Source organism: Lissotriton vulgaris, chromosome 3_1 (assembly GCF_964263255.1).
Source record: "Lissotriton vulgaris chromosome 3_1, aLisVul1.2, whole genome shotgun sequence".
In the NCBI taxonomy this organism is placed as follows: Eukaryota; Metazoa; Chordata; class Amphibia; order Caudata; family Salamandridae; genus Lissotriton; species Lissotriton vulgaris.
Window position 1 is genome coordinate 1,805,473,668 of NC_141689.1, and position 24,978 is coordinate 1,805,498,645.

Sequence of the window (24,978 nt, forward strand, 5' to 3'; positions counted from 1 at the left end):
GAAAGTCTGCACTGAATGTCAAAAACTACAGGCCGATATCGTTAATCAGTATCGACTGTCAAACATATGCCAAAATCTTGACACAAAGACTAGAGAAAGTGATACTAAAACTGATCGCCCAAACCTTAAATAGTTTTCTGAAAGATAGGCTTGCCGACGACAGCATCCATGTCTTGGGAGGGAGGGCGAGGGGTGGGAGAAAAGTAGACCAAAATTGTTTGTGTGTGTAAAAGGCCGCTTTATTAGGAAACAGGTGCACATCACAAATACAAACCTTGGCAACGCCTTACAAAACTAAACCTCACTAAATAAATAAATAACTACAAACTCAGCCCCCCAAACCCTCCCCCACCCCTAAAACATTTGAGCCCTCCCCCTCCCAACAATACATCAATAAACATTATAACAGCATTATAACATTACGTCATCAATAAAATATTACATCATCAATAAAACATTTCGTCATTAATCAAACATACGTCATCGTTAAAACTTTATTCGTCAAATCACAATTGCAATAACAACGGTCAGGTCCTCCATAACCATAAACCCTGCCTGACCCTGCACTCCTGCAGATACCCCCCTCACAAAACTGAACGGTCAAACCATGACCAACATACCCCAGCACTTGTCAAAGAAATACTCGAACGAATACTCAACAAACAATCTGCCTAAAACCGTACAGATACACCAAAACACCGCACAGCACCTGTTCCTAGCGACGGATACAAATACAAGAAAAACCCCTGCACACCGATAACCCATAAAACAGCCTTTTAAAAAGAAAACGTAACAAAAAACCCAAAAAATGGGGAAAAAACGAGGGAGCGAGGGAAAAAAGGGGGACATTAATGTAAACAAGCATTAGAAATGCAATAGGTCTCGCAGCATTAGAGTTAGTGCTTTTAGAATTGTTTATGGGTTTTTTTGTAAATCTTTAGCATGAGGTTGAGGGTGAGTGAGGGTGAGGGGTTGAGGGTGAGTGAGGGTGAGGCTGAGGGGTTGAGGGTGAGGGTGAGTGAGGGGTTGAGGGTGAGGGGTTGAGGGTGAGTGAGGGTGAGGGGTTGAGGGTGGGTGAGGGGTTGAGGGTGAGTGAGGGTGAGGGGTTGAGGGTGAGTGAGGGTGAGGGTGAGTGAGGGTGAGGGTGAGTGAGGGTGAGTGAGGGTGAGGGTGAGTGAGGGTGGGTGAGTGTGAGTGTGAGTGAGGGTGAGTGGGGGTGAGTGTGGGTGAGGGATTGAGGGTGAGGGGTTGAGGGTGAGTGAGGGTGAGTGAGGGTGAGGGGTTGAGGGTGAGGGAGGGTGAGGGGTTGAGGGTGAGGGGTTGAGGGTGAGTGAGGGTGAGGGGTTGAGGGTGAGTGAGGGTGAAGGTGAGTGAGGGTGAGGGTGAGTGAGGGTGGGTGAGTGAGAGTGAGGGTGAGTGAGAGTGAGGGTGAGTGAGAGTGAGGGTGAGTGAGGGTGAGTGAGAGTGAGGGTGAGTGAGAGTGAGTGAGGGTGAGTGAGAGTGAGGGTGAGTGAGGGAGGGTGAGGGTGAGTGAGGGTGAGTGAGAGTGAGGGTGAGTGAGGGTGAGTGAGGGTGAGTGAGAGTGAGGGTGAGTGAGAGTGAGGGTGAGTGAGAGTGAGGGTGAGTGAGAGTGAGGGTGAGTGAGAGTGAGGGTGAGTGAGAGTGAGGGTGAGTGAGAGTGAGGGTGAGTGAGAGTGAGTGAGGGTGAGGGTGAGGGTGGGTGAGGGTGGGTGAGGGTGAGTGAGGGTGAGTGAGGGTGAGTGAGGGAGGGTGAGGGTGAGTGAGGGTGAGTGAGGGTGAGGGTGAGTGAGGGGTTGATGTTGAGGGTTTGAGGGTGAGAAGCTGACCTGTGCTTCGTAGGGGATTGAGGTCCCCCGCTAAAAGGTCTTATACTAAGAAAAATGTCCAGAAGGAAAAGAGAGGAATGGTGGTAGCTGCGTTGTCAAAACTTTGTAAACAGCATTGGGTGCAGGGTGGATTCCAACATGGCGGCAAAGTGTCCAATAACAGAAAACAGGTCAGCGTTCTAGCCCAATTGGAAGATTCATGTGATACCGGTGAGGCGCGCTGAGAGCTGCGCACTTCACCTGAACATTTTGAGGAATAGGAGGTGTTCCTTCACGTCGCGTTTCGATAGGGAAATAAGAAAAACGCGTCGCAAGATTTTCCGAGCAAGAATTAGAGTCTTCCTACAGAAGATACAAGTAAGACTGTTCCGATACCTTGTCAGAGTAAAAGTTCATAAATATTAACTGCGCGTGCTCTCTGGAGGCTCAGCTTCTCCTGAGCTCATGCGCAGTTGAACAGAATATCTTCTAGAGTTTACCAGAGTCTACCAGAGAAATATTTATCAAGTATTCTACGAGTATCAAAGTAAACAAAATAATTAGAATTTAGAGAAGCTGACCTGTGCTTCGTAGGGGATTGAGCACACAAAATAGGCTTGCCACCGTACATGTGAAGCAGGCGTTGTCCCGCGGCCTAGATGGAAGCGGCAAGGACCGCCCTGCAGAGGATGTGGGAGGCCGCTGGCTGTGAGCTGCTCCTGTGCAGGCGGGCACTCTGTGGAGCCGGTCAGCGCCTGTGACGCTGTGCTCTGCAGCTGGAGGACGGGCGGCACCGAGGGAGCTGCGACCGGCCTGTGGGAATGACTGGCAGGATCAGTGTGCCTGCAGCCCGGTAGATGAGCATGGCTCGCGGCGGACTGAGACGTAGTCTTGCTGTAGGCTGCGACACGGCGGGGAGGGGGCATCAAAAACATAAACAGCTAATAAACAAAAATGCCTGATTATTGAAAAAGAATAGACCAAGATATTAGATTTGTGCAAATACAATAAACAGAAGCAAGACAGTGAAGGGGCAGGAGAGAGTGAAACAGAAATAGAGGACGAGTGGAGAGGCCAAGACAGTGAAGGGGCAGGAGAGAGTGAGACGGAAACTGAGGAAGAGTGGAGAGGCCAAGACAGTGAAGGGGCAGGAGAGACTGAGACAATCATAGAGGAAGAGTGGAGAGGCCAAGACAGTGAAGGGGTAGGAGAGAGTGAGACAAACATAGAGGAAGAGTGGAGAGGCCAAGTCAGGGAAGGGGCAGGAGCGAGTGAGACAGAAATAGAGGAAGAGTGGAGAGGCCAAGACAGTGAAGGGGCAGAAGCGAGTGAGACGGAAACAGAGGAAGAGTGGAGAGGCCAAGACAGAGAAGGGGCAGGAGAGAGTGAGACGGAAACAGAGGAAGAGTTGAGAGGCCAAGACAGGGAAGGGGCAGGAGAGAGTCAGACAGAAATAGAGGAAGAGTGGAGAGGCCAAGACAGTGAAGGGGCAGGAGAGAGTGAGACAGAAATAGAGTCCATAGCAATGTAGCTAACATGGCCTACGTTTTCCAACTAATTTTAATTGCAAAAAAGCACTCGAGTTCCAACAGTAACATCCTTTATGTACAACCATTACTTCACCAAAACCATAGGAGTAGTGTAGGTGACACCAACCGCGCTTTGCCCCACCCCCCACACATGACATCACAGGAGGTGGCATCATTCAGTAATGGTTTCACAAGTGTGCTTTATGAAGTTTAACAAATCATTGCATACTTTAATTCAGGTTTATGTTGTTATACCAACGGTGACTGCTGCTCACACAACACAGTTCTGGACTTTACACAATAAAGAACAGTAAATGCTCTGGCACCCAGGATAATGTGCTGCAAGGCTAAATACTTACAAGGTCCCAAAGGCAGGACCTATTGGCTATGCTTGAAAAGTTACAACTTTGATAGATTGATAGGTTGCAAACGTAGTGTTTTGTAGAGATCATATAGGTGGATTAATGTAAAAGGAATGACCGCCTCACTTTTGGGAATGCGTGATTCTTTGAAGCAGGAGAAGGCATCATTTTGTGTTTCGTCACTGCTGTGCACAGGCCTACCACCCTTAAACGTAGACCATGTGACCTATGTACAAGAAAAGTACAGTCCTACACTCTGCACCACCCTCCAGTGCACAAGGGCAGCACTGCTTGGGTGAGGTGCCCTTCGGCTCACCACAGATTGGATGGCCTGTGCAAAAGGACAGAATAGTCGATGCGTTGTTCCTAGCACCAAATCCTCCACGGACTGCATGGTCTGTGCACAGGAGCAGCACGGCCAGTAAATATGATCGGCATAGAACAATCCCTTTGTGTGTAGCCGTAAAAGTGACTATTGAACCGTTTCTAAGATCGTCTGTCACCGCCTAGCAAAGTTTGAGTTGTTGCCGGGAGGCAGGTGAGTGGAGGGGGAGGGGTGCATCGCTGGGGGACCTTTTCAAGCAAAACCACAGAAAGAGTATCCAGGGTTATCAGCAAAGTCATTCCTTCAAGGACAAGCAACCGCCAAAGGAGGATGAAGAGAGCGTGCAGTGCTGCAAACCGGAGGAGGAGCAGGCACTACACGGACAACAGAGGTGGGCAGATTCATGTGGCAGAGGGTTACTCAGCCGACCTCGAGATAGAAGGGCCGCTCCTCTACCGAACCCCTGCAGAGATAGACTAAGGGGGTCACAAGGAGCCTACACCACTTAAGAGGGGGGCATAAGTGGGCACAGAGCAACCCTGCCTACCAAGAGAGGGATGGGTTCCTTAAAGACGGGACAGGATGAATACTTGTAGGGAATTCACTGACCCTTAAGCAAAGCAGAATAGGCAGATTAAAAATATCTAAAAAAAAATAAAAAAACACAGAACACACCCACGGAATTCGCCGACTCCAGCCATGATAGACACACTGAAGCGGCAGAGAAACCACTCCCTCCGACTCCTTGAGATGGGCGCACTAGCACATGGATGGGAGAGTAGGTAAAATGGTAGAGGGTGGAGAGCACCAACCCTGATGCATTCATAAAGGTCTGAGTTTACTTGAATGGCAAAAACCTTGTAAGAAATGCTAAGAAGAAGAGCAGGGGGCCAGGAGCTAGGAGCCTTCATACAGAAGCGAGCAGGACTTGAGGCTCAGTCCAGCTCTGTCTGACATGTGCACTAAATGGGGTTGCAAATTCCGACTAAGCTGCTGGGCCTAAGGACAGCAGCCCCGCCCAGCAGCAGTAATTATGTACTTTTGTTACAATCACAGCATTCGCACGGGTGATGCGATTGTAACAAAAGTAATGAAAACGAAAATAAGTTTATAACTTTTTGTTACAATCAAGTCACCCGCGCGGGGTGCTGTAATTGTATCAAAAGTAAATAAATAGAAATCAATGTTCCCCCTATTTCTTTACTTTTGATTCAATTGCGGCACCCACGTTGTTGACGAGATTGTAACCACAGTAACGAAAATGAAAATAAATAATGGGCGACCGCTTTCAGCATGTACTGCCCCTCGCCTCCGCGTCTCTGCACGCAGACAAACCTACCTGGTGGTGTGCTTGCGTGTCCTGCCAGGAAAGGCGAAACTCAGGACAAAAAAGAAAGTGAAAGCGCGCACACCGTAGCAGGAGACCGTGCCTGGGGCCTCTGGCAGCCTGACGGGCGGCAGGAAATATGATTAATGAGCAAGGTATAATGATAAAAGGGACCTGATTAGCACCTCAAAAAGGTCATAGATCAAAGTAGCATGCATTTCATGACTCCGCAATCACTGCATGCAATCTGTGGACTGGGAGAGGTAAAGTGGAAGTCAGGAGGAACAAGACATGCAGCCGCGAGACGCGCTCTGTGGTGGGGGAGGGGATGAATGTTGAAGGCGAGCAAGACTGAGAGGCGGATCTGTATACACTGTCCCTTCAAGGATCATAGGGAGCGTGCAGGCTGAGCGAATGGTAGTCAAAGTTAAAACAAGCTTCTCAGCAGTGGCCGCAGGCTGCCAGTGGGAGGGAACGAGCGAGCATATGGCGAGCGGCGGGGGAGTCTGGTGCGAGGCGCGGGGGGGGATTGAGCACACAAAATAGGCTTGCAGACGGCGTTAGACGGAAGGAAGAGAGGGGAGGGGGAGGAGAAATGCGACACGGCGGGAGGGGGCGGAGCGGGTAAACAAAGACGGACGTGCACGCGCACGCGCTTTTAAGGTCAATGCGCATGCGCATAAGCTCAATGCGCATGCGCATTGACCTTAAAAGTCACGGGCACTGCAAGGAATCGCCACGATTCCTTGCAGTGTAGATAAAGAGTGGATAAGTCGCAATAGTCTCGCTTGCTCGATGCGCATGCGCATCGACAGGCGAGACATAAAAAGGGGAGGGCGGGTGGGACAAAAAGCTAAAAGCCCTCCTAGCCACCAGGTCACCAAACCTAAAATGGTGGCGGGTAGGCAGGGCTTGTGAAATTTATATTTGGGCTGGCTGGTCCTACTAGACCAGCCCAAAAACTAGAACCTTCTGGCAACTTCTAAAAAGAAAACCCCTCGCAGCCCTCCCAAACCGCCCGGGGGAGGGGACCTCCCGGCGGTCGGCTCCCTCCCCCAAGCCCCCCTTGGGAGGGAGGGCGAGGGGTGGGAGAAAAGTAGACCAAAATTGTTTGTGTGTGTAAAAGGCCGCTTTATTAGGAAACAGGTGCACATCACAAATACAAACCTTGGCAACGCCTTACAAAACTAAACCTCACTAAATAAATAAATAACTACAAACTCAGCCCCCCAAACCCTCCCCCACCCCTAAAACATTTGAGCCCTCCCCCTCCCAACAATACATCAATAAACATTATAACAGCATTATAACATTACGTCATCAATAAAATATTACATCATCAATAAAACATTTCGTCATTAATCAAACATACGTCATCGTTAAAACTTTATTCGTCAAATCACAATTGCAATAACAACGGTCCGGTCCTCCATAACCATAAACCCTGCCTGACCCTGCACTCCTGCAGATACCCCCCTCACAAAACTGAACGGTCAAACCATGACCAACATACCCCAGCACTTGTCAAAGAAATACTCGAACGAATACTCAACAAACAATCTGCCTAAAACCGTACAGATACACCAAAACACCGCCACCCAGAAAGGTAGGCGGGGGAGACACGCCTCCCTTTCTGCCCCCCCCAACCCTCGAAGCGAAACCAGAAAATCAATGCTGCATAGCCAATGCAGTAGTGTGGCTCACTGGTTAGAGGCGGCAGACCCGAGAGCAGAGGACGGCCCGGGACCAGGGTTCGATTCCCGACGCGGCAGGTTTCTGGACCAGGGTCAGCGGACTCGATAATTCTCTCGCCTCGGTGCCCACTCTGATCAGCGATCACACTCGGCAACTCTGGGCATAAGCTTGCCTCATCTGCACTAACGGCCCCACCAGACCGCCGGGGATGCCTGGTCTCACCCTGGAGATACCCATTAAGGGACCATCTCTCAGGGAAGCCAGGAAGGGTTTCGCAGCGGTCGAAGCGCGGAGATACTCCTCCGGGAGTCGATCCTAGCGCTATATAAACTTGCAATTAATTAATTAATTAATTAATGCCCGCGCTAACACCTCACGGAGCTCCAACAAATAAAGATCCATGCCCACACGGGACAAATGAACCCCATCATCCCTAAAAAACTCAACGGACTCGAACTTAATGTCCCTGTGTGAAATCCTGCTGAAACCCAAGCTCCTACAACAACGAGACACCTCTGAATTCACTTTCTTCCTAGCCCGATCGACAGCCCTGGGGTTCACTGCTCCTCTCCATATCCTGCGCGGTATCAACTCTGTCCAAAAAACATGGCACCCAGCCCAAAGGTCCTTGATGAGGCCCAAATCCCGTTTCATAGCTCGTAGCAAAACCACACCTTTCGTAGCACATAGGTCGTTTTCTCCCAAATGAATAACTAAAATATCCGGGCATAAACGCCCACCATGTTGTTGTTCAAACAAGGGATTAACTCTCTCCAGAGCATCCCACCTTTACCCTTCCAAATAACGTTAAACATGCGATCATTGAAACCAAGTAGTTCTCCAAAGTAACTCCGTGCTGCCTGGACTCTGGCCCACTTCACAAAGGAATGCCCCACTATCCAGACCGTTACCACCGAGGAGCGAGGCCCAGCAACGGATCCTGAAAAAGAAAAAAGAGTTAGAATCATGTGAAGGAGGACGACGCATGCGCCTCCTCAGCAGAGCTCCTCACATAACGCTGAAAACAGCTGGAAGACCAGCGCCCCAATCGCATAATATCCCTCTCAGACCAACCTCTGTTAAAAGCCTCAGTGGCTGCACCTATTCGGAAAGAGTGAGTACCATAGAGATTGCCATCGAGACCTATGTGCTGTAGAGCTTTGCGCAAAACCATTCGTAACTGATAAGTTGTTACAGGGGTGCCATTGATATGTTGGAAAACAAGAACTTCATCACCACCCCCACATAATGAACGCCAGCGCCGCGCCAGCAGTAAAGGGCAAGTAAGCTTCGGAGCAGGTGCCTGTAACCACACACCTTTCCCCTTACCCGTCTGATCAGTTTTAGAACTGGCCAACCAGACGTGAACTCCCTCATCATAACAAAAAACGTCCTTCCAAAACAATCCACACTTATATTTCGACCCCAACAACTCCGATACCCTGAAGGCTCCAAAAAACATGAACGCCATCAGCATTGAGAAAACACCTGCCTCAAAATCATCTGAACAAACTAAAGGCAAAACTGTGATTAGCCTGGCAAGAACTTGCCAAGATAGGGGGGCTCTGGATCTACCAACGTGCCCTTGCTCCCTGGCCCAACCCTCAAGCATCCTCCTACCAATTTCCCCCGCTGATGGAGGATAGCCCCACAACAACTTCCCCATGAAAGCAATTCCCGCCAGTTTCCCAGCAATGGTTACTTTGGTTAAACCCTTATCCATGAGGCCCAGTATAAAATTGACCACATCATCCGACCGACGCGACAGATCCTCCCTTCTGACAGCACCAGATTCCAGGAATTCCTTCCACGCAAGGGAATACGCAGAACGCGTAGACACAGACAAAGAACCTACCACCAATTGTACGACCCGACCTCGCCGACGTGCCACAGATGACTCGGCATCGGAGTCGGGGATCTGTCTGCTTCCCTTGCCAGTCCACGGAATCTCCCCCACTGTGAACGAGACAGAGCATCCGCAATGTCATTGTCCACGCCAGGAATGTGTAAGGCACGAAAATGAATATCGTGTTTCAAACAACCCAGAACGAAAACTCTCATAAGTTTCAACACTTGTTCGTCCCTGGCAGATTGACGGTTCACTATCTCTACAACAGCCATGTTATCTACACGAAACAGCACTTTCTTGTGTGCCAATTCCTCCCCCCACAGAGTCAAGGCGACCAATAAAGGGAACAGTTCCAGGGAAGTGATGTTGCGACCACCATTCAACCATTCATCAGGCCAACGTTCTGCACACCATTTGCCATTCCAAAAGAGCCCAAAACCATCACTGCCAGCAGCATCCGAAAACATTTGTACATCCCACTGAAAGTCAACATCTCTGACCAAGGGGACACCATTGAAGGAATTCAGGAAAAACTTCCACATTCTCAAATCCTCATTAACACCTGTAGACAGACGAACACGATGGTGGGGCAATTGATGACCTGTCAAAGGCCTGACCAGTCTTCTACAAAAGGTCCTGCCCGCTCTCATCACTCTGCAGGCAAAATTCAAATGGCCCAAAAGCACTTGAATCTCTTTCACCAACACTTTTCTCTTTGCCAACATCACATCCAGTAATTCAACCATGTTGACCCTTTTGTCCTCGGGCAGGCGAGCAGACATAACCACGGAATCTATTTCAATACCCAAAAAGGAGAGGACAGTGGCAGGGCCCATTGTTTTCTCGGGAGCCAAAGGAACTCCCAGATCCTCCATGAGCCCTTGGAATGTGTCCAGAGCCTTCTGGCACTCCGCGGAGCCCGGGGATCCGACAAAGAAAAAATCATCGAGATAGTGCGTTACCAGTGAATGACCGGACTGATGGGAAAAGTACCATTGCAGAAAAGTACTAAAACACTCAAACAAGGCACATGATATGGAGCAGCCCATCGGCAGAGCCTTGTCCACGTACCACTTACCAGCGAATTGTATACCTAAAAGGCTCCAATCGTCCTGGTGGACAGGCAACAGCCGGAAAGCAGACTTGATGTCACACTTAGCCATCTCAGCGGCTGCGCCCGCGGTCACAACAAGTGACATGGCCACGTCAACCGAAGAGTAAGAGACAGACACTGCCTCTGGGTCAATGAAATCATTAACAGACGACCCTTCAGGCCATGACAAGTGTTGAATCAGTCTAAACTGTCCCGGCTCTTTCTTCGGGACAACTCCAACCGGTGAAACAATCAAGTTAAGGATCGGCCAATCATGAAACGGGCCCGCCATCCTCCCTTCATGTACCTCTTTATTAAGTTTGTCTTGTACCACTGTGGCATGTTCAGAAGCTGATTTTAAATTGGCAGACCACCTCCGTTCCCGAGAGCCTAGGTAACCGAGCCGGAAACCAAACTGAAAACCTTCCAACAGTGTAAATTTTGCTGACTCATCCTCGTAACCATGTAAAGCAATGCGCAGCCTTTCTAACCTAACTGGCGTACGAGCCCTTGGACCCAGCACCCTTAGCACCTCTATATCCCCTTCCCCCTGAAAACTGTGATGTCGTATTTGAAGTTCCTGAAACCGTTTGCTTCCCTTGTGGGCTCTCCGATGGCTGGTTGTCCCAACACTTGGACAACGGGTGTTTCCTACCACAACCTGAGCATTCATGTTTAAATTTACAATACTCTCTGGTGCAGGAGCCCCTCTTAAATTCCCAACAGAAACCAGTCCCCGAGTGCATGGTTGCAGTGGCCCCCACCCCTCCCCGGGTGGGCTTCCCCTGAAAGGGCCGGTAAACTAGCGGCAAACCACTGGCCGTGAAAATGGTTTTCCCCCCTGACGCTGACCCCATTGTATGTTGCCACAAGTCCATATCCAGCTCCCCCCACTTAGCCTCGGGATCCCAAGCCATCCTGGCCCTAAATTCCTCATCATATTGAGACCAAGCAAAACCACCCCCGGTGATCTGCGCCTTGCGAATGACGTCCATGTATTTAAAAAGGGACACGGTGCGCTCAGGGAACTTTTCGCAATATACACTGGCATAAATCAAAAATGCAGCTGTCCAGTTTTCAATATTCAAAGGCACTCTAGGGCGTTTAGCCAGCTCAAACTCCTCCTCCTTAGACCCCTCTTTAGACCGGACTTCCCGGTGCAGTAGCTTAAGGAGTTCTACATACTCACCATTCCAAATGCGTTCCTTGGTACTTAACATTAAATGAGCACCTAACGGTTTCGTAACCCCCATGTAAGGCAATTTCTTGATTTTTAATTCCTTACTGGCCACTGGCTCTTTAACATTGCTGGAAGCACCAGCCATAACACCACTTTCCACCTTGTTCGTAACTTCTACCACATCATCTGTACCAACTGCAGTGTCTTTTACGTATCGACCTTTGACCAGACGGCCATCACCAATAACCACTTCGGTTTCACCACCTGTACCCACAGACACCATCATAGGTTTGGCCTGTGTGGCTGATTGCTCACCTGGCAACAGAGAGACCACTCTCGATGGCTCTGCCCGTGGCGCCGAGGTCAATGCATCCGATCTGCGAGGCGCCCTACTCGATGGGCCGTGCTCTCTTCTCCCTTGCACTTGACTCTGGACCACTGGAGCCTGTAAAACACTACGAGAAACATGAGAGGGCACCCCCCCTTCCGGATCCCGCAATTCACCTTCTTCAGGACTCTCTTCATCGTAGTCCAACACCACTGAATCGACACTGGTATGCAACAAATCACCACGGGTCTTACCCAACCCGGTATCAACAACCGTACATTTAAATGATTTTGAAACTCCAGGAGGGGGAGCAGACTGTACGCGCCTGTACCTCCCTGCGCGTTGACTCTGCAGCTCCATAGCCGCCGGCAAGGCCTGCCACCTATACCTGCTACTCGTTGGGGCCAGCGGGGTCACGCCAGACCCTCGTGTGCTGGCCGCGGCGGGACCCCTCGGTGGAACAGAGAGGGCCGCGCTAGGCACTCTCCTCACTACCCCTTGGCGAGATGGGACTGGACCGCGCCCTGCCAAGTCTGGACCTCCGCACCTATTCCTATCCTGAAAAGAAAAAGTTTGGACTGGTGTGCTAGGGTCCCTGAATACAACACCTGAAACAGACCTTGGCCTCTGTAAATTAGCATCAACAATCGTCCCCTGAAACCTCTCCAAAGAACTCCCCCTAATACAACTTCTCAAAGGCACTCCCCTAATCGGAGAGTCGCCTACCATCTCTTCATCCTCACTCTCATCCAAGTTACCGCCCGCTGCCGCTGAAGAAGAGGCCTGAAGAGGGGCCCCCGCACCCCCCACGTGGCCCTCAATATCCTTGTGAAAACCACGCTGTGCCAAACCTGCCGTACCGAAATGCTCCCATCCAGGAGAACCAAACATGAGATAAGGACCTCTAGCATCCCCTTGAATAGGCCCCCCACTCACCTGCTTGGAAATCCCCTCACGCCCCAAAAACGTGCTCGAGACACCCACAGCCCCTGCAAACCTCACATCAGGATGAGAAAACCTCACAAAATCATCCACACCAGCCCTTCCAATTCCCCCCAACCCTGGGCCATGTACAGATCCTGACCCACTATTCTCACAATGAAAGGCTCCATGCCCCCCCGTGACACTCTCTTACCATCCCTCCGCAAATGGTCACTCCCCTCCTGAACACCAGGAAAAACAAAACCCCCTGACCGTGAACAATCCTGGCCCAAAACAATACCAGACATAGAACTACTTTCACCCATCTGTGCCCACTCACCCTCCCCCCTGGATCCCCCTCCAACAGACAAAGCAGCACCCACAGAGGAACCAGGGGTAGAGAATAATAACGGGCTGCCCACATTACTGTCCACATCCCCATGTGCAGAACCAACATCATGTGGAAGAACAACCTGGCCAGCATGAGGCTCCAAACCAACCTGCCTCCCCAACCCACCTGAAAAAGACTGGCTGGAAACCCTAAAATCAGCCACAGTTAACCCTGGCTCAGCAAGGTTTGAAGGGGTTAATAACAGTCTAGCGCCTGGAACAACATTACTCTGTGTTTCTGCCACAAAACTCTGTGCAACATTAAAATCCGGCAGATCGTGCTGCTGAGGGGCCCCATGACAAACTTCCAACTGTATAGAACCCCTGCGCTTCCCTCGCGCAGACACAACAAGCTCAGGCTCCACGCGGCGCTCTCCTATGGGGTCAGAAGCGGAGCGCTTCTTACTCCCTCTCCGCCCCCCCCTCCCCCGCTTGGCCTTTACAACGAAATCTGAAGCGGGCGCTTCATCCTCCAAGCCTTGTCCCACCCGCCCCGCTGAAGGAAACAAACGCGCGTCAGGCGCTTGACCCGGCTGCCTGGGAGCCTTACGCACCGCCGCCGGGGCACCCTCCGCCCCAACCTGAAACTGCGGGATAACTAAAGGGGCCGGTCGCGCTCCCGCAAAAACAACTACAGGAGCGCCCAAATCCACCGGCGCTCCCCCCTCCCCCGCCGCCACACGCGCCTGCAAGGAAGGGGCCGGTTTCCTCGTACGGGACCGGCCCCTTTCACTTACCTGGCCAGAGCGCCTCTTTTTAGGCAAAGAACACGCCATTACTGCAGCGGACACGCCGGCGGAGGCCTGGCGCTGGGGGCGCGCCGACCCCCCTCCCACCAACAAATCCATGCGACCTGCTTCTGACAGCAGTCGCATGGCCTCCAAAACGCGGTAGTCCTCCATCTCGTAAGTAAAGCGCCACAGTAAACAATACAAGGTTAGCCAAAACACCTAAACACCTGACAATACTCTCTACAAAAAGCTGAAAGACAAAAAGCTAAAAGCCCTCCTAGCCACCAGGTCACCAAACCTAAAATGGTGGCGGGTAGGCAGGGATTGTGAAATTTATATTTGGGCTGGCTGGTCCTACTAGACCAGCCCAAAAACTAGAACCTTCTGGCAACTTCTAAAAAGAAAACCCCTCGCAGCCCTCCCAAACCGCCCGGGGGAGGGGACCTCCCGGCGGTCGGCTCCCTCCCCCAAGCCCCCCTTTTGCCACACTCTTCAAAAAGCTTTGCCATTGTCCTTGTCCACCATGGCAATGGCTCTCGATTCGAAAAAAGCCTTTGATAAGGTCTCTTGGACCTTCCTATATGAGGCACTCCGCAAATTCCATCTAGGTGAGAATTAAAATAAATGGTGATGGCTGTCTACTCAACTCCAGTGACGAAAGTCAGGATAAACAGCTGTCTATTCAACTCATTTCCTTTAGCCCAAGGCACCGACAAGGATGCCATCTATCTCCCTTCTTATTCCTATCGAACCTCTCTTATGCCCCCTAAAAGTGAACGTCGACATCAAAGGTGTCCAATTTCAATTGAACAGGCAACATGTTGCAGCCTAAGCCGATCACGTTCTGATCTACTCTAAAGCTAAATCCCACATTGTAGCAGAAACCAACAACTACTCTAGGGTGTCTGGTTACACTCCAAAATTCTTGGCGGCTCAGGTCTGAAATGGCAACCTGAGGCGCTCAAATATTTAGGAATCTGGTTTGGCAAAGGCCTCCATGCCCTGTCTCAATCATCAAGAGTAAAACACTTTCCCAAATTAAAGATCTGTTATCTTCTTACTCCCCCAAACACCTAACTTGGACGGGGCCAGGACAGACACTTCAAAAATGATGATAGCACCCCTTTTCAACTTTCTCTCAAGCATGCTTCCCCCAAGCCTATCTAACACCTTCTTTAACCCAGTGGACAAGGTTATTTCGAACTTTATAAGGAACGAGAAAAGAGGTAGGATCTCTAATCCCATCCTAAAACTGAACAAAACGAGGGGTGCCTAAATATGCCGGACTTCCACAGATACAAAGAGGTGTTCCTAGATGCCTATTAGCCACCTAGAATTGGTGGCTAAACAAAACCCAAACTCCTCCCACCTTTGGCTCCAAATTGAATCCCAGCTACTCTCCCTAGCCCACTAAAATCCACGTTGACTATCCGCGGCCTCCAAAAACTACCAGTGGCCCACTTTTACCGCATAATAGCAGATACGGTATCAACCCTTCTATGCGTTAATAAAACACTGTCCAACCACCTTGCCAAATCTAACATGGCTTCTCCATGGCATGTAATCAAACTAGAAGGCAGAACCCTAGCATGAAAAAAATTGACCCAAAGAGGTGTTTACTCCATTGGAGACCTAGATACAACAATAAACCCCATCCCCTTTGCTGACTTGGGCTTGCGACACAACCTCCCCTGGACTGAATTTTACAATTACTTAAAACATAAAAGACCAATTATGAGGTGTATGAAACCACACAATCCAGACCCTCCCCACCTTCTAAGGAAACTCAAAAGAACAGGTCATATCATATCTCACATTTACAAACCTTTAGACCCTCCAAGACTATATCTCCTTAAAAACCTAAAAAAGAAATGGCCATCACATATTACATGACTATCTTTCTCTCTATCCCTTCTATCTTCCTCTTCTTTATTTTTTGCGTCAATTTCTTGCACACTCAGGAATTTCATTCCTACTCCAATTAAGGTGCCTTCGCCTTACTCTCCTCTATTATTGGGTACACCTGCACGGACCACCTATACTTGATCCTACTTCACCTCTACCATTGACAACTCCAAAGTCAGCCCTCCTCTTATTGTTAATTCTATCCTAGATTCCGCATTTTTCTAATATATTGCTGGTTTGCAATAGGAATGTATGCTGTATGCCTTTCCCTGTAGTGTGCTTATATTTTCCACTATGTAACAGTTTTTTTCTTGTATCTATACTTTTGAAAATAAAAAAATGTTTGAAGAAAAAAAAAAGACAAGTGTTTTTTGAGGCAGGGGTAACTGTGAACCGATCAGGAGAGAATACATTCTTGGGCTGCGTATTCTGTCAAGGTTTTATTCCAAACTCCCAGGATTGGTTCCATGCTCAAGTGGGTCCACCTCTCAATCACCCCACGCTCTGAAGCTATAATAGCACAGACGGTTGTAGGGATTAAGCGAGGGAAGGAAAAGATGGGGACAGCAGGTAGGGAGACCTATAAAACAACAAACCCAAACAAAAACAACATAAGACGAAGTAATAACTACCACCCAGCCTATAATACTGCCCAACACTAATATTATTTTATAGGTCTCTAAGTACCTGTAAAAGAAAATAAAGCTGAGTTGTCCATCACTCCAATAGGATAGTGCCTTCCATCTTCTGAAGGCTCTCTAAGAATAAGAAACCTAATTCAGTTATATGGCTTACGCAATCCTGCAACCTTGCACACATACACACACCAGTTTTACCCACCACAAAAACCAAATGATCTTGCATCACAGGGGGGGTTGAGTTAAATCACACACCACATTCATCTGCTAAGAAATGAAAAGAAAAGCATTGTGCTGCATGGATAACCACATTTAGAGTATTCCTATTTTTTGGAAGGCATTAATGTACTCCCACCTTTCGTGGTTCATTAGGTAACAGCAAGACCCCCCTTTTAATATCACAACAGTGGAAAAAAAACTAACTAACTCTCCAAAACTTAAGAGGTAAATATCACAAAGATATCACTCATCAACTGTAAGCTGCATCAGGAAAATGTTATTTCATATCCAACACAATGTTAATTCCATTTCACGCGTGTTGAAATTAATCTTCTATTAGGCTCTGAAAGGTGCCTCCGCAAGATCTGCTGATGTTATTCATGGGCCACTGGGAGTTGTAGTTAGTATTGAAGATGTAGGATGCAAACCACGTCTTCTCCAATGAATCGGCAGCAAACACCATGAATTTGACCATAAACATCAGAGAGGTGTCACTAGGAGCCCAGGTTGGACTCTTCTTCTTGGTGTTTGCTGTTGGTTGTCCGGTGCCCGGATATTTGTACACCGCAGCTCCGGTAGGCTCTGGTGTCTCCAAACTTGGTGAGGAGACAGATCTGACCTTCCGGAGCTGTTGTACCTTTTCTTGCTTTGGTGATGTGTAGAGATTGTTGGGAAGGAACACGTTGACAAACTGGATTTCATGGAATAGGTGTGTCTGATGTGCAGGTGAGTGATACCTTCACTCCAAGGGAGCTTTTTGGTGATTTCTTGAAGGCTGGAGGTGATCCGGGGTTCTTGGAGTCCTTTCCGGTTTCAGGACGACGCAGCAGCAGCGATTGTGGAGTCCTGGGAGCAGTAGGCAGGGTTTAGCACCTTTTTCAATGCAGCAGGGCTTCAGTTCCCGAGCAGCTGGTATTCTTACGCTTGGTCTTCTCTTGTCCGTCGACTCTGATGTTCAAGTCTCGGGGTGCCATCTAAATACTGAATTTAGGGCAGTTACAAGGGGAGACATGTTGTAGCCAATGGGCTACATACGTTTAGGGTGTCTACACCTTCTAGTGACCACTTCCTGTGGGAAGTGGCACTACTCTAGCCCTGAGAGGGTATTTTTCCACTATCCTAAGATGGTGGAATTTCAGGAGAGGAGTTCACATCACCTGCCCTGCCCTATGGGTGGTGTAGGCTAAGTGGGGACCTCCTCCTAATCTAACTAATTTCCCTCCTTTCCTCCTGCCGAAACTAGAGCAGATAAGGGGGCCAGGTTTCCTCCACTATCTGGAGGTACCTGGGTTTGATTTCAAAGGCAGCATCACCTTTTAGGCTTCCCGTCCAAGAAGGCCATCTAGTCCTGGAGGTGGTGTGAAGCATCTACGCCGAGAGCAGGCCTTGTCTCTGTCCTCTGAGAGCACTGGCTCTCACCATGAGGTCAGAAACATGTCTGGTGGTGGCAAGCTGGAGAAAACAAGTTGGGAACCACACCAGTGCTTGGTAGGCTTTAATCCCTTCAGCGCTGCGCGAATTCCGCTGCGGTGCTGAAGGTTCTAAAGAACCTATGGAACCATGACGGAACGGTTCCGTCATGAGCACAGGCCAACTGACGCTCATGACGGAACCGTTCCGTCATGAGCATGGAAGGGGTTAAGGGGTTAAGGGGCCCTCTATAAAGGTCACCTGTTTGAATTTAGTAATAAATTCACCATTGGCATCAGTGAGTATTTATTAAAACAGAATGTCTAGTATCAAACACCTTATAAATCTGTGAAGCCATCATGGAGCTAGGAAAGTTGTGTTGACAAGTATCCAGCCCATGCACTTTTCATGGCTTCCCTGTGCACTTACAACATCCCAGAATAGACTGGTATTGTAGGGGCACATCTGGGGTAGAACAACCAGTGCTGCAGCCCCAGAGGACCTTCTTCAGTACCAGTGCCCTAGATACCAGGGGTACCATTGACTTTGGACTTACAGTGGTAGTTGAAGTTGTGCCAATTGTGGTTCAGTGTTTGGGAAAGAGTTCTGGTGCTGGGAACCAGGTTAGCAGGGACCCAATGCACTTACAGTTCGAAATCACATCCCACAAAAAGTGGGGGCATATCCATGAAAAGCGAGGCACCTTCCTACATGCCCCTCCAAATGAAAGAGGATAAGACTAACCTTTCCCTAGAGAGTCTTCATCTTTTAAGTGGGAGAACCTAGAAAAGCCATCTGCATTGACATGGTCAGTCCCAGGTCTGTGTTCCACTATGAAGGCCATTCCTGTAGAGATATGGACCACCTTAACAATTTGGGGGTTTCTCCTTTCATCTGGAAGAGGTCTGTGGTCAGTTTGGACAAGGAAGTGAGAACTAAACCGGTATAGTCTCAACTTCTTCAGGGACCAAACCACAGCAAAGGCTTCCCTCTCTATGGTACTCCAATGCTGCTTTCTGAGGAGAAGCCTCCTGCTTATAATAGCAATAAGTTGTCATGGCCATCATCATTGGTCTGGGGTAGAACCACTCCTATCCCGTGTTTAGAGGCATCTGTCTGCACTATGCACTGCTTGGAGTAATCTGCAATGGGTGCTGAGCACATTCCTTCTTTCAAGGTGTCAAAATCCTTTTGACAGCTCACTTTCTAGTTTACATTTTTGGGCATTTTCTTAGAGGTCAATCCTGTGTGGGGGGGGGGGGGCATAATGGACCCATATCCCTATTCAAACCTCCTGTAGTACCCAGTCAAGCCAAGGAATGCCCTGACTTGGGTCTGGGTGATTGGAGCTGCCCAATCCAGAATTGTCTGGATCTTGGGCTTTAACGGCTGAACTTGGTTTTCAACTACAAGGTGGCCCAAGTATACCAACTTGCCCTGCCCTATATGACACTTACTTGACTTGATAGTGAGGCCTGTACTTGGAGATCCTCCAGGATCTTTGGAGGTGGATCAGATGATCCTATCAGGTAAATCTAAAGACAGCAATACCCTCAAGATAAGCTGGTCTATAGTATTCCAATCCAGAAAGTACTTTATTTACCAACCTCTGAAAGGGGGCAGTGGCATTTTTCAAACCAAAGGGCAACTGGAAGTGCCCATCTGGAGTGGAAAATTATGATTTTTATTTTGCTTCAAGGGTCAGACCTATCTGCTAGTACCCTGATGTGACATCAAAGGTACTCAGATATGTGGCTGCCCTCAACCTGTCAATAAGCTAATCCGCTCTTGGAATTGGATGTGCATCAGTTTTTGTGACTGCATTGGGGCCCCTACAGTCCACACAAAACCTCATTTCTTTCTTTCCCTCCTGGGAATGAGGCTTGGGGGCTAACACAACTGGGCTGGCCTAATGACTCTTTGAGAGTTCAATGACTCCCAACTCCAACATCCTGCTTATCTCAGCTTTGATGCTTTCTTTGACATGATCAGACTGCCTGTATATTTTGATTTTTACAGGTAGGCTGTCACCAGTGTCCACATAATGTGTACACCAGTTAGTCTGACCAGGGGTCAAGGAAAATATCTAAGCAAACTGGTTTAGGACATGTCTGCAATCAGTCTTCTGTTGGGCAATGAGGGTGTCTGAAAATAGCACTTTATAAAGTGACCCAACTTTAAGGTTGGGTGAAAGAAGATCGGTGAGTGACTAACTCTCTGCATCCTGTTCCTCACCTGTAACCATGAGCATGGTCACATAAGCCCTATCATTGCAGGGCGTAAGGCGATTTACATGTATCACCCTGTCAGGGTTTCTACATGTGCCAAGGTCAACTAAATAGGGGTCCTCCCCTTTTCTCTCAAGGATAGGGTATGGCCCAGTCCATTTGTCCTGGAGGGTCCTAGGTGCCACAAGCTCCAAAACCTACATCTTCTGCCCTGGTTGGAACTCTACCATGGTAGCATTTTGGTCATACCAGAGCTTCGGGAGCTCTAGGCTGGCCTGAAGGTTTTTGTTTGCTTTCTTCATGTCTCAGCCACCATTAAACAAAAGAAAGACAAGCACATTATCCACAATGCCTTGCTTTGGAGGGTCTCTCCCACCTTCCTTAAGAAGACAGAGGGTTCTTCTTACAGGGTGTACAAGCAAAAGTTCAAAGGGGAACAGCCCTACTCCCTTTTGTGGCACCTCAATGTAAGCAAACCGCAGGCAGGGAAGTAAGACATCCCATCTCCTTCTGAGTATTTCAGGGAGTCCACCAATCATGCCTTTTAGGGTCTTATTAAATCTTTCACCAGACCCATTTGTCTGTGGAAGGTATGGTGTAGTAAACCTATAGGTCACCCCATACTCAGCACACACGTGTTTCAAGTATGCAGACATGGAGTTTGTACCTTTGTCTGATACTACTTTCTTAGGAAAGCCAACACTAGTAAAAATTCCAAGGAGGGGCATGGCCACTGCAGGTGCAGAGGTGCTCCTTAGGGGAATTGCTTCAGGATACCTGGTGGCATATTTCACTACCACCAGAATAAATGTGTTCCCTGGTGCACATCCCTGTTGGGGGCTCAAGGGGTCCAACAGTGTCAATTTCTACCCTTTCAAAGGGTACCCCAGCCACTGGAGACGGAATAAAGGAGACCTTCAGGTAACTACCTGTCTTGCTACTAGCCTGACAGGTGGCACAGAAGTTGCAAAACACCTTCACCTTCTGGGAAAATCCTGGCCAGTAGATGTAGTTAACTAACCTACTCCAGGTTTTTGTCTGTCCAAGATGCCTAGCCAGGGGAATGTCATGGGCCAATTTTAGGAGACACTCTCTAAACCACTGAGACACTATCACTCTCCTAGTGGCACCAGGTTTGGGGTCTCTGGCCTCGGTGTACAGGAGTCCCTCCTCCCAATAGGTCCTGTGGGAACCACTGAAACATTCCTTTTCCTGATCAGCAGCTTGCTGCCTCAGGTTTTCAAGAGTGGGACAGGTTCTCTGCCCATGGCACAGATCTTTCCCAGAGGGTCCCCCTGGGCCTAAGAGCTCTGCTGTGTAAGGCACAAGCTCCTGAGGTTCACTTCCCTCTGCGGTTGACAAGACTTCTCCCTGAGGAGAGTGGGCTTGGTCTTGTTTATGTTTTGAAGCTGGTTTTCCAGACATCCTGCCCTTTCTCTTGCAAGGTTGGTCCATAATTTCAGGCTCCAACCCCACTTTTTCACCTTGGGTTATACTTTGTACTCTGGTTTTCACACACACTCATTCAGGTATTCCCAGCATTGCTGCATGGGTTTTCTTTTCTACCACAGCCCAGGCTGAGTACTCAGAATAATTTCTAAACACATAATATATACGGATAGCAGAAGATCCCAACACCTAACTCCTCCCCAATCTAAGGTCACCAAGGCCATTGGATGTTCCTTAGCCTAATTATCAGAATTGAGGACTGTATAGGTCTGTCCGAGGAGATATTGATTTGGTGACACCTTTATGAGACTTTCATCACGTTGCTGTCTGGTGTTCCCATAGACCAACACATCGACTTGATAGAAAAACATACATAGTATGGTTTTCAATATTGAGCACATGTTTGTTCTGAAAAACAGAGGCTGCAGATATTAAGCTGTCTGACCTGGCATCTTTTTTTTTTTACAGAAGTTTATATAGCGCAAACTTGACCCGAATCGGGTATCAGAGTGCTTTACATAGCACCAGTTGCATTACATGAGGGCACATTCCTTTTTGTTATGAACGGGGAGATTAAGTGATTTGCCCAGAATCACAGGATGTTCAGCGTCATTGCCGAGACTCGAACCCAGTTCCCAAATTCGAGGTCGATTCCCCAAGCCATTAGGCCAACTCCTTTCGCATGCTTGATGCTTTACCCCCGAACAGGGTGAAGGAAAATAGGTTAGCCATGGTGGCAGAACAAACAAAATTTGCCATGAAGGAAAGAATTGCTTTAGAGCTGTCAGCTCACAAGAGTGTTGTGTAGCATTTTAGAATCCAAGCGTAATTTACCGATTTATGCCCTTATATAGGTACAATTCACATTGCCCATATATAGGCATAGACATCATACCCATATTTAGATATAGCCCATGCAGTCCAAGTGCAGGCATGGCTTCTTCCACTTGTTCCAAAAAGCCACAACGATTTCTTGGAAAACTTGGCTGCAGCAGTCAAGGACATCCCCTTGCTTGAATATTAGTTTGTCCTAGAAATCATGGAGTTTTCACAGAACTACCATTCCCTTGGGGTTCTTTGGTGATGTTATTATGTCCGACTTTAAAGAAGACTGTTCAATAAATCCTTTTATTGAAAACGCCCTTCTCTCTATTTCTCTGCACCTCTGATGAAACGAAGCATGCACGATTGACTGAGTAAAATATCTATCTATTGTTTCCACGCCTCTGAAGATACATTTTATCTTGGGGAAACAAAGTTGTCATGTTTATGCAGTTGTCAGAAACGAATCCCTTCTTGTTTATTTGAGAAAGTTTCTAGTGACCTCTGAGCTAGCTGGCACTCACAATTAAGTCTAATATATTCGATAGAGACCTAGTCAACTTCAGTCCTACGTCAAATCTATGGGATATATTATTCCAATGTGCAGAGCCTATTGGGAATATAGGAACTATACTACATGGTGCCCAAAGTTTGGTAAGACACTAATTTAACGCTGGATACTAGAGTAACTCAGTTGTGCTTTTCTCAGAGACCCCTTTTTCCTGTAAAATACTCCAATAGACGTCTGGAGTGGGTAAAATGATAAAATATCTGCCATAACTGAGTAGGACGAAAATCCTATGTATTAGTTTTTGGTTTGTTCAACGTTGAAGGATACAGTGTTCCAAAATAGTGGAGAAGTGTGGCTCACCGATTAGAGCGGCAGACCCTGAGGCAGAGGTCTGGTCCGGACCAGGGTTCAATCCCCGTTGCGGCAGGGTCTTGGGCTCAATGTCCTCGGACCCGATAATTCTTGCCTCGGTGCCTACTCTAATCATGGGTTCCACTCTGCAACTCTGGGCAATAGCTTGCTTAATCTCCACACCGGCCCTAACAACGCTAGGATGCCTGGCTTCACCTTGGGGGTGCCCAGGAGTGGACACCTCACAGGAACAGACCAGGAACGGTTCCACAGCGGTATTCGTACAGCGCTTAGAGACCCCTGGGTGATAGGCGCTATAGAAATCCAAATTACATTTACAATATTGTGCACCTTATCTTCGTTTCCTTGAAACTTGCTCTGCGAACTTTCAGTCAACAAAATGGCTGAAAGCGGGAACTGAGGGGCTGCAGTAAATCCAGCAGTCTTTAACGTTACAGGTTTCCAAGAAACCGACCGAATGCTATAATCATCCTGGAAAACTTAAGGAAAACCATCACTATAAAGCTTATAACAAATGGCCTATCATCAAGAGGTGGTAGGGTAATTTTTGTCATAGAGGCACATGAATATCGGCAGACAGAGGTATTCTATTCATGGATGGTCTTCCCTGAAGCAAATCCAGAAACACATGTGCTCCACTTTTACAAAGTAGAGGAACCTCCAGCCGAATACACTCCTTTCGAGGATGTTGCAATTCCAATAACATACCAAGAGAGGCGCTCTGGTTTAAAGGCACCCTACAACATCAAAATCACATTACCAGACTCGGTCCACTAGGTAGACCAGGAGCAACATGGCCGGTATTAGCCAGCTATACACCACATCCTACCATTGACAAAATGTCAGGTGCAGAACTATTAGTTCAACTAAAACAATTAATCAAAATACATAGACAATTGCTTCAATATGTCATGCTTCAGAAAAGAAGGGTGGTGATGAACAGAGTGTCTGAATTAAGCAGACCACTCTTACCCAGTCCAAAGATCAGGGCTTGATCCATCACCGTTTTTTAGCTCACTGCACCATCCCAGCTCAGAACTTGGCTATATGCAAATTAGTCTGACCCTGGCCCAGTGCATCATGGGAACAGGGCAGACCAAACTACCAAGCCAATTCTTATACTGGGAAGGAAACAAGCTACCGGGGACCGGTTTCTGGCATTTCAGCCGTCTTCGGCCCGGCTTGCTTGAATCCTGATGGTGCAATGAGCTAGGGACTCACATCTGAGTATACCCTTCCACGCTTATGGTGGACAAAAATGATTCAGAAAAGGGGGTGGTGATGAACAGAGTGTCTGAATTAAGCAGACCACTCTTACCCAGTCCTAAGATCAGGGCTTGATCCATCACCGTTTTTTAGCTCACTGCACCATCCCAGCTCAGAACTTGGCTATATGCAAATTAGTCTGACCCTGGCCCAGTGCATCATGGGAACAGGGCAGACCAAACTACCAAGCCAATTCTTATACTGGGAAGGAAACAAGCTACCGGGGACCGGTTTCTGGCATTTCAGCCGTCTTCGGCCCGGCTTGCTTGAATCCTGATGGTGCAATGAGCTAGGGACTCACATCTGAGTATACCCTTCCACGCTTATGGTGGACAAAAATGATTCAGAAAAGGGGGTGGTGATGAACAGAGTGTCTGAATTAAGCAGACCACTCTTACCCAGTCCAAAGATCAGGGCTTGATCCATCACCGTTTTTTAGCTCACTGCACCATCCCAGCTCAGAACTTGGCTATATGCAAATTAGTCTGACCCTGGCCAGAAACCGGTCCCCTGTAGCTTGTCTCCTTTCTGGTGAAGAATTGGCTTGGTAGTTTAGTTTGGCTGTTCCCATGATGCACTGGGCCAGGGACAGACTGATTTGC

The 24,978-nt window shown here is 48.4% G+C and overlaps 1 protein-coding gene and 1 long non-coding RNA gene across 2 annotated transcripts; one reads left to right on the top strand and one right to left on the bottom strand.

Moving 5' to 3' along the window:
• Positions 1-1,903: 1,903 nt before the first annotated feature.
• Positions 1,904-4,688, top strand: LOC147728471 (uncharacterized). Its single transcript, XR_015309559.1, has 3 exons — positions 1,904-3,005; positions 3,062-3,268; positions 3,325-4,688. It is a non-coding gene; the product is annotated as an uncharacterized LOC147728471 (long non-coding RNA).
• Positions 4,689-8,028: 3,340 nt separating this feature from the next.
• Positions 8,029-18,572, bottom strand: LOC147728472 (uncharacterized). Its single transcript, XM_086963804.1, has 3 exons — positions 18,473-18,572; positions 11,502-12,503; positions 8,029-9,020 (listed from the first exon to the last, which is right to left on the bottom strand). The coding sequence occupies exons 1-3, from the start codon at positions 18,570-18,572 to the stop codon at positions 8,029-8,031; spliced, it is 2,094 nt and encodes a 697-aa protein (XP_086819930.1).
• Between the last annotated feature and the right edge of the window lie 6,406 nt (positions 18,573-24,978).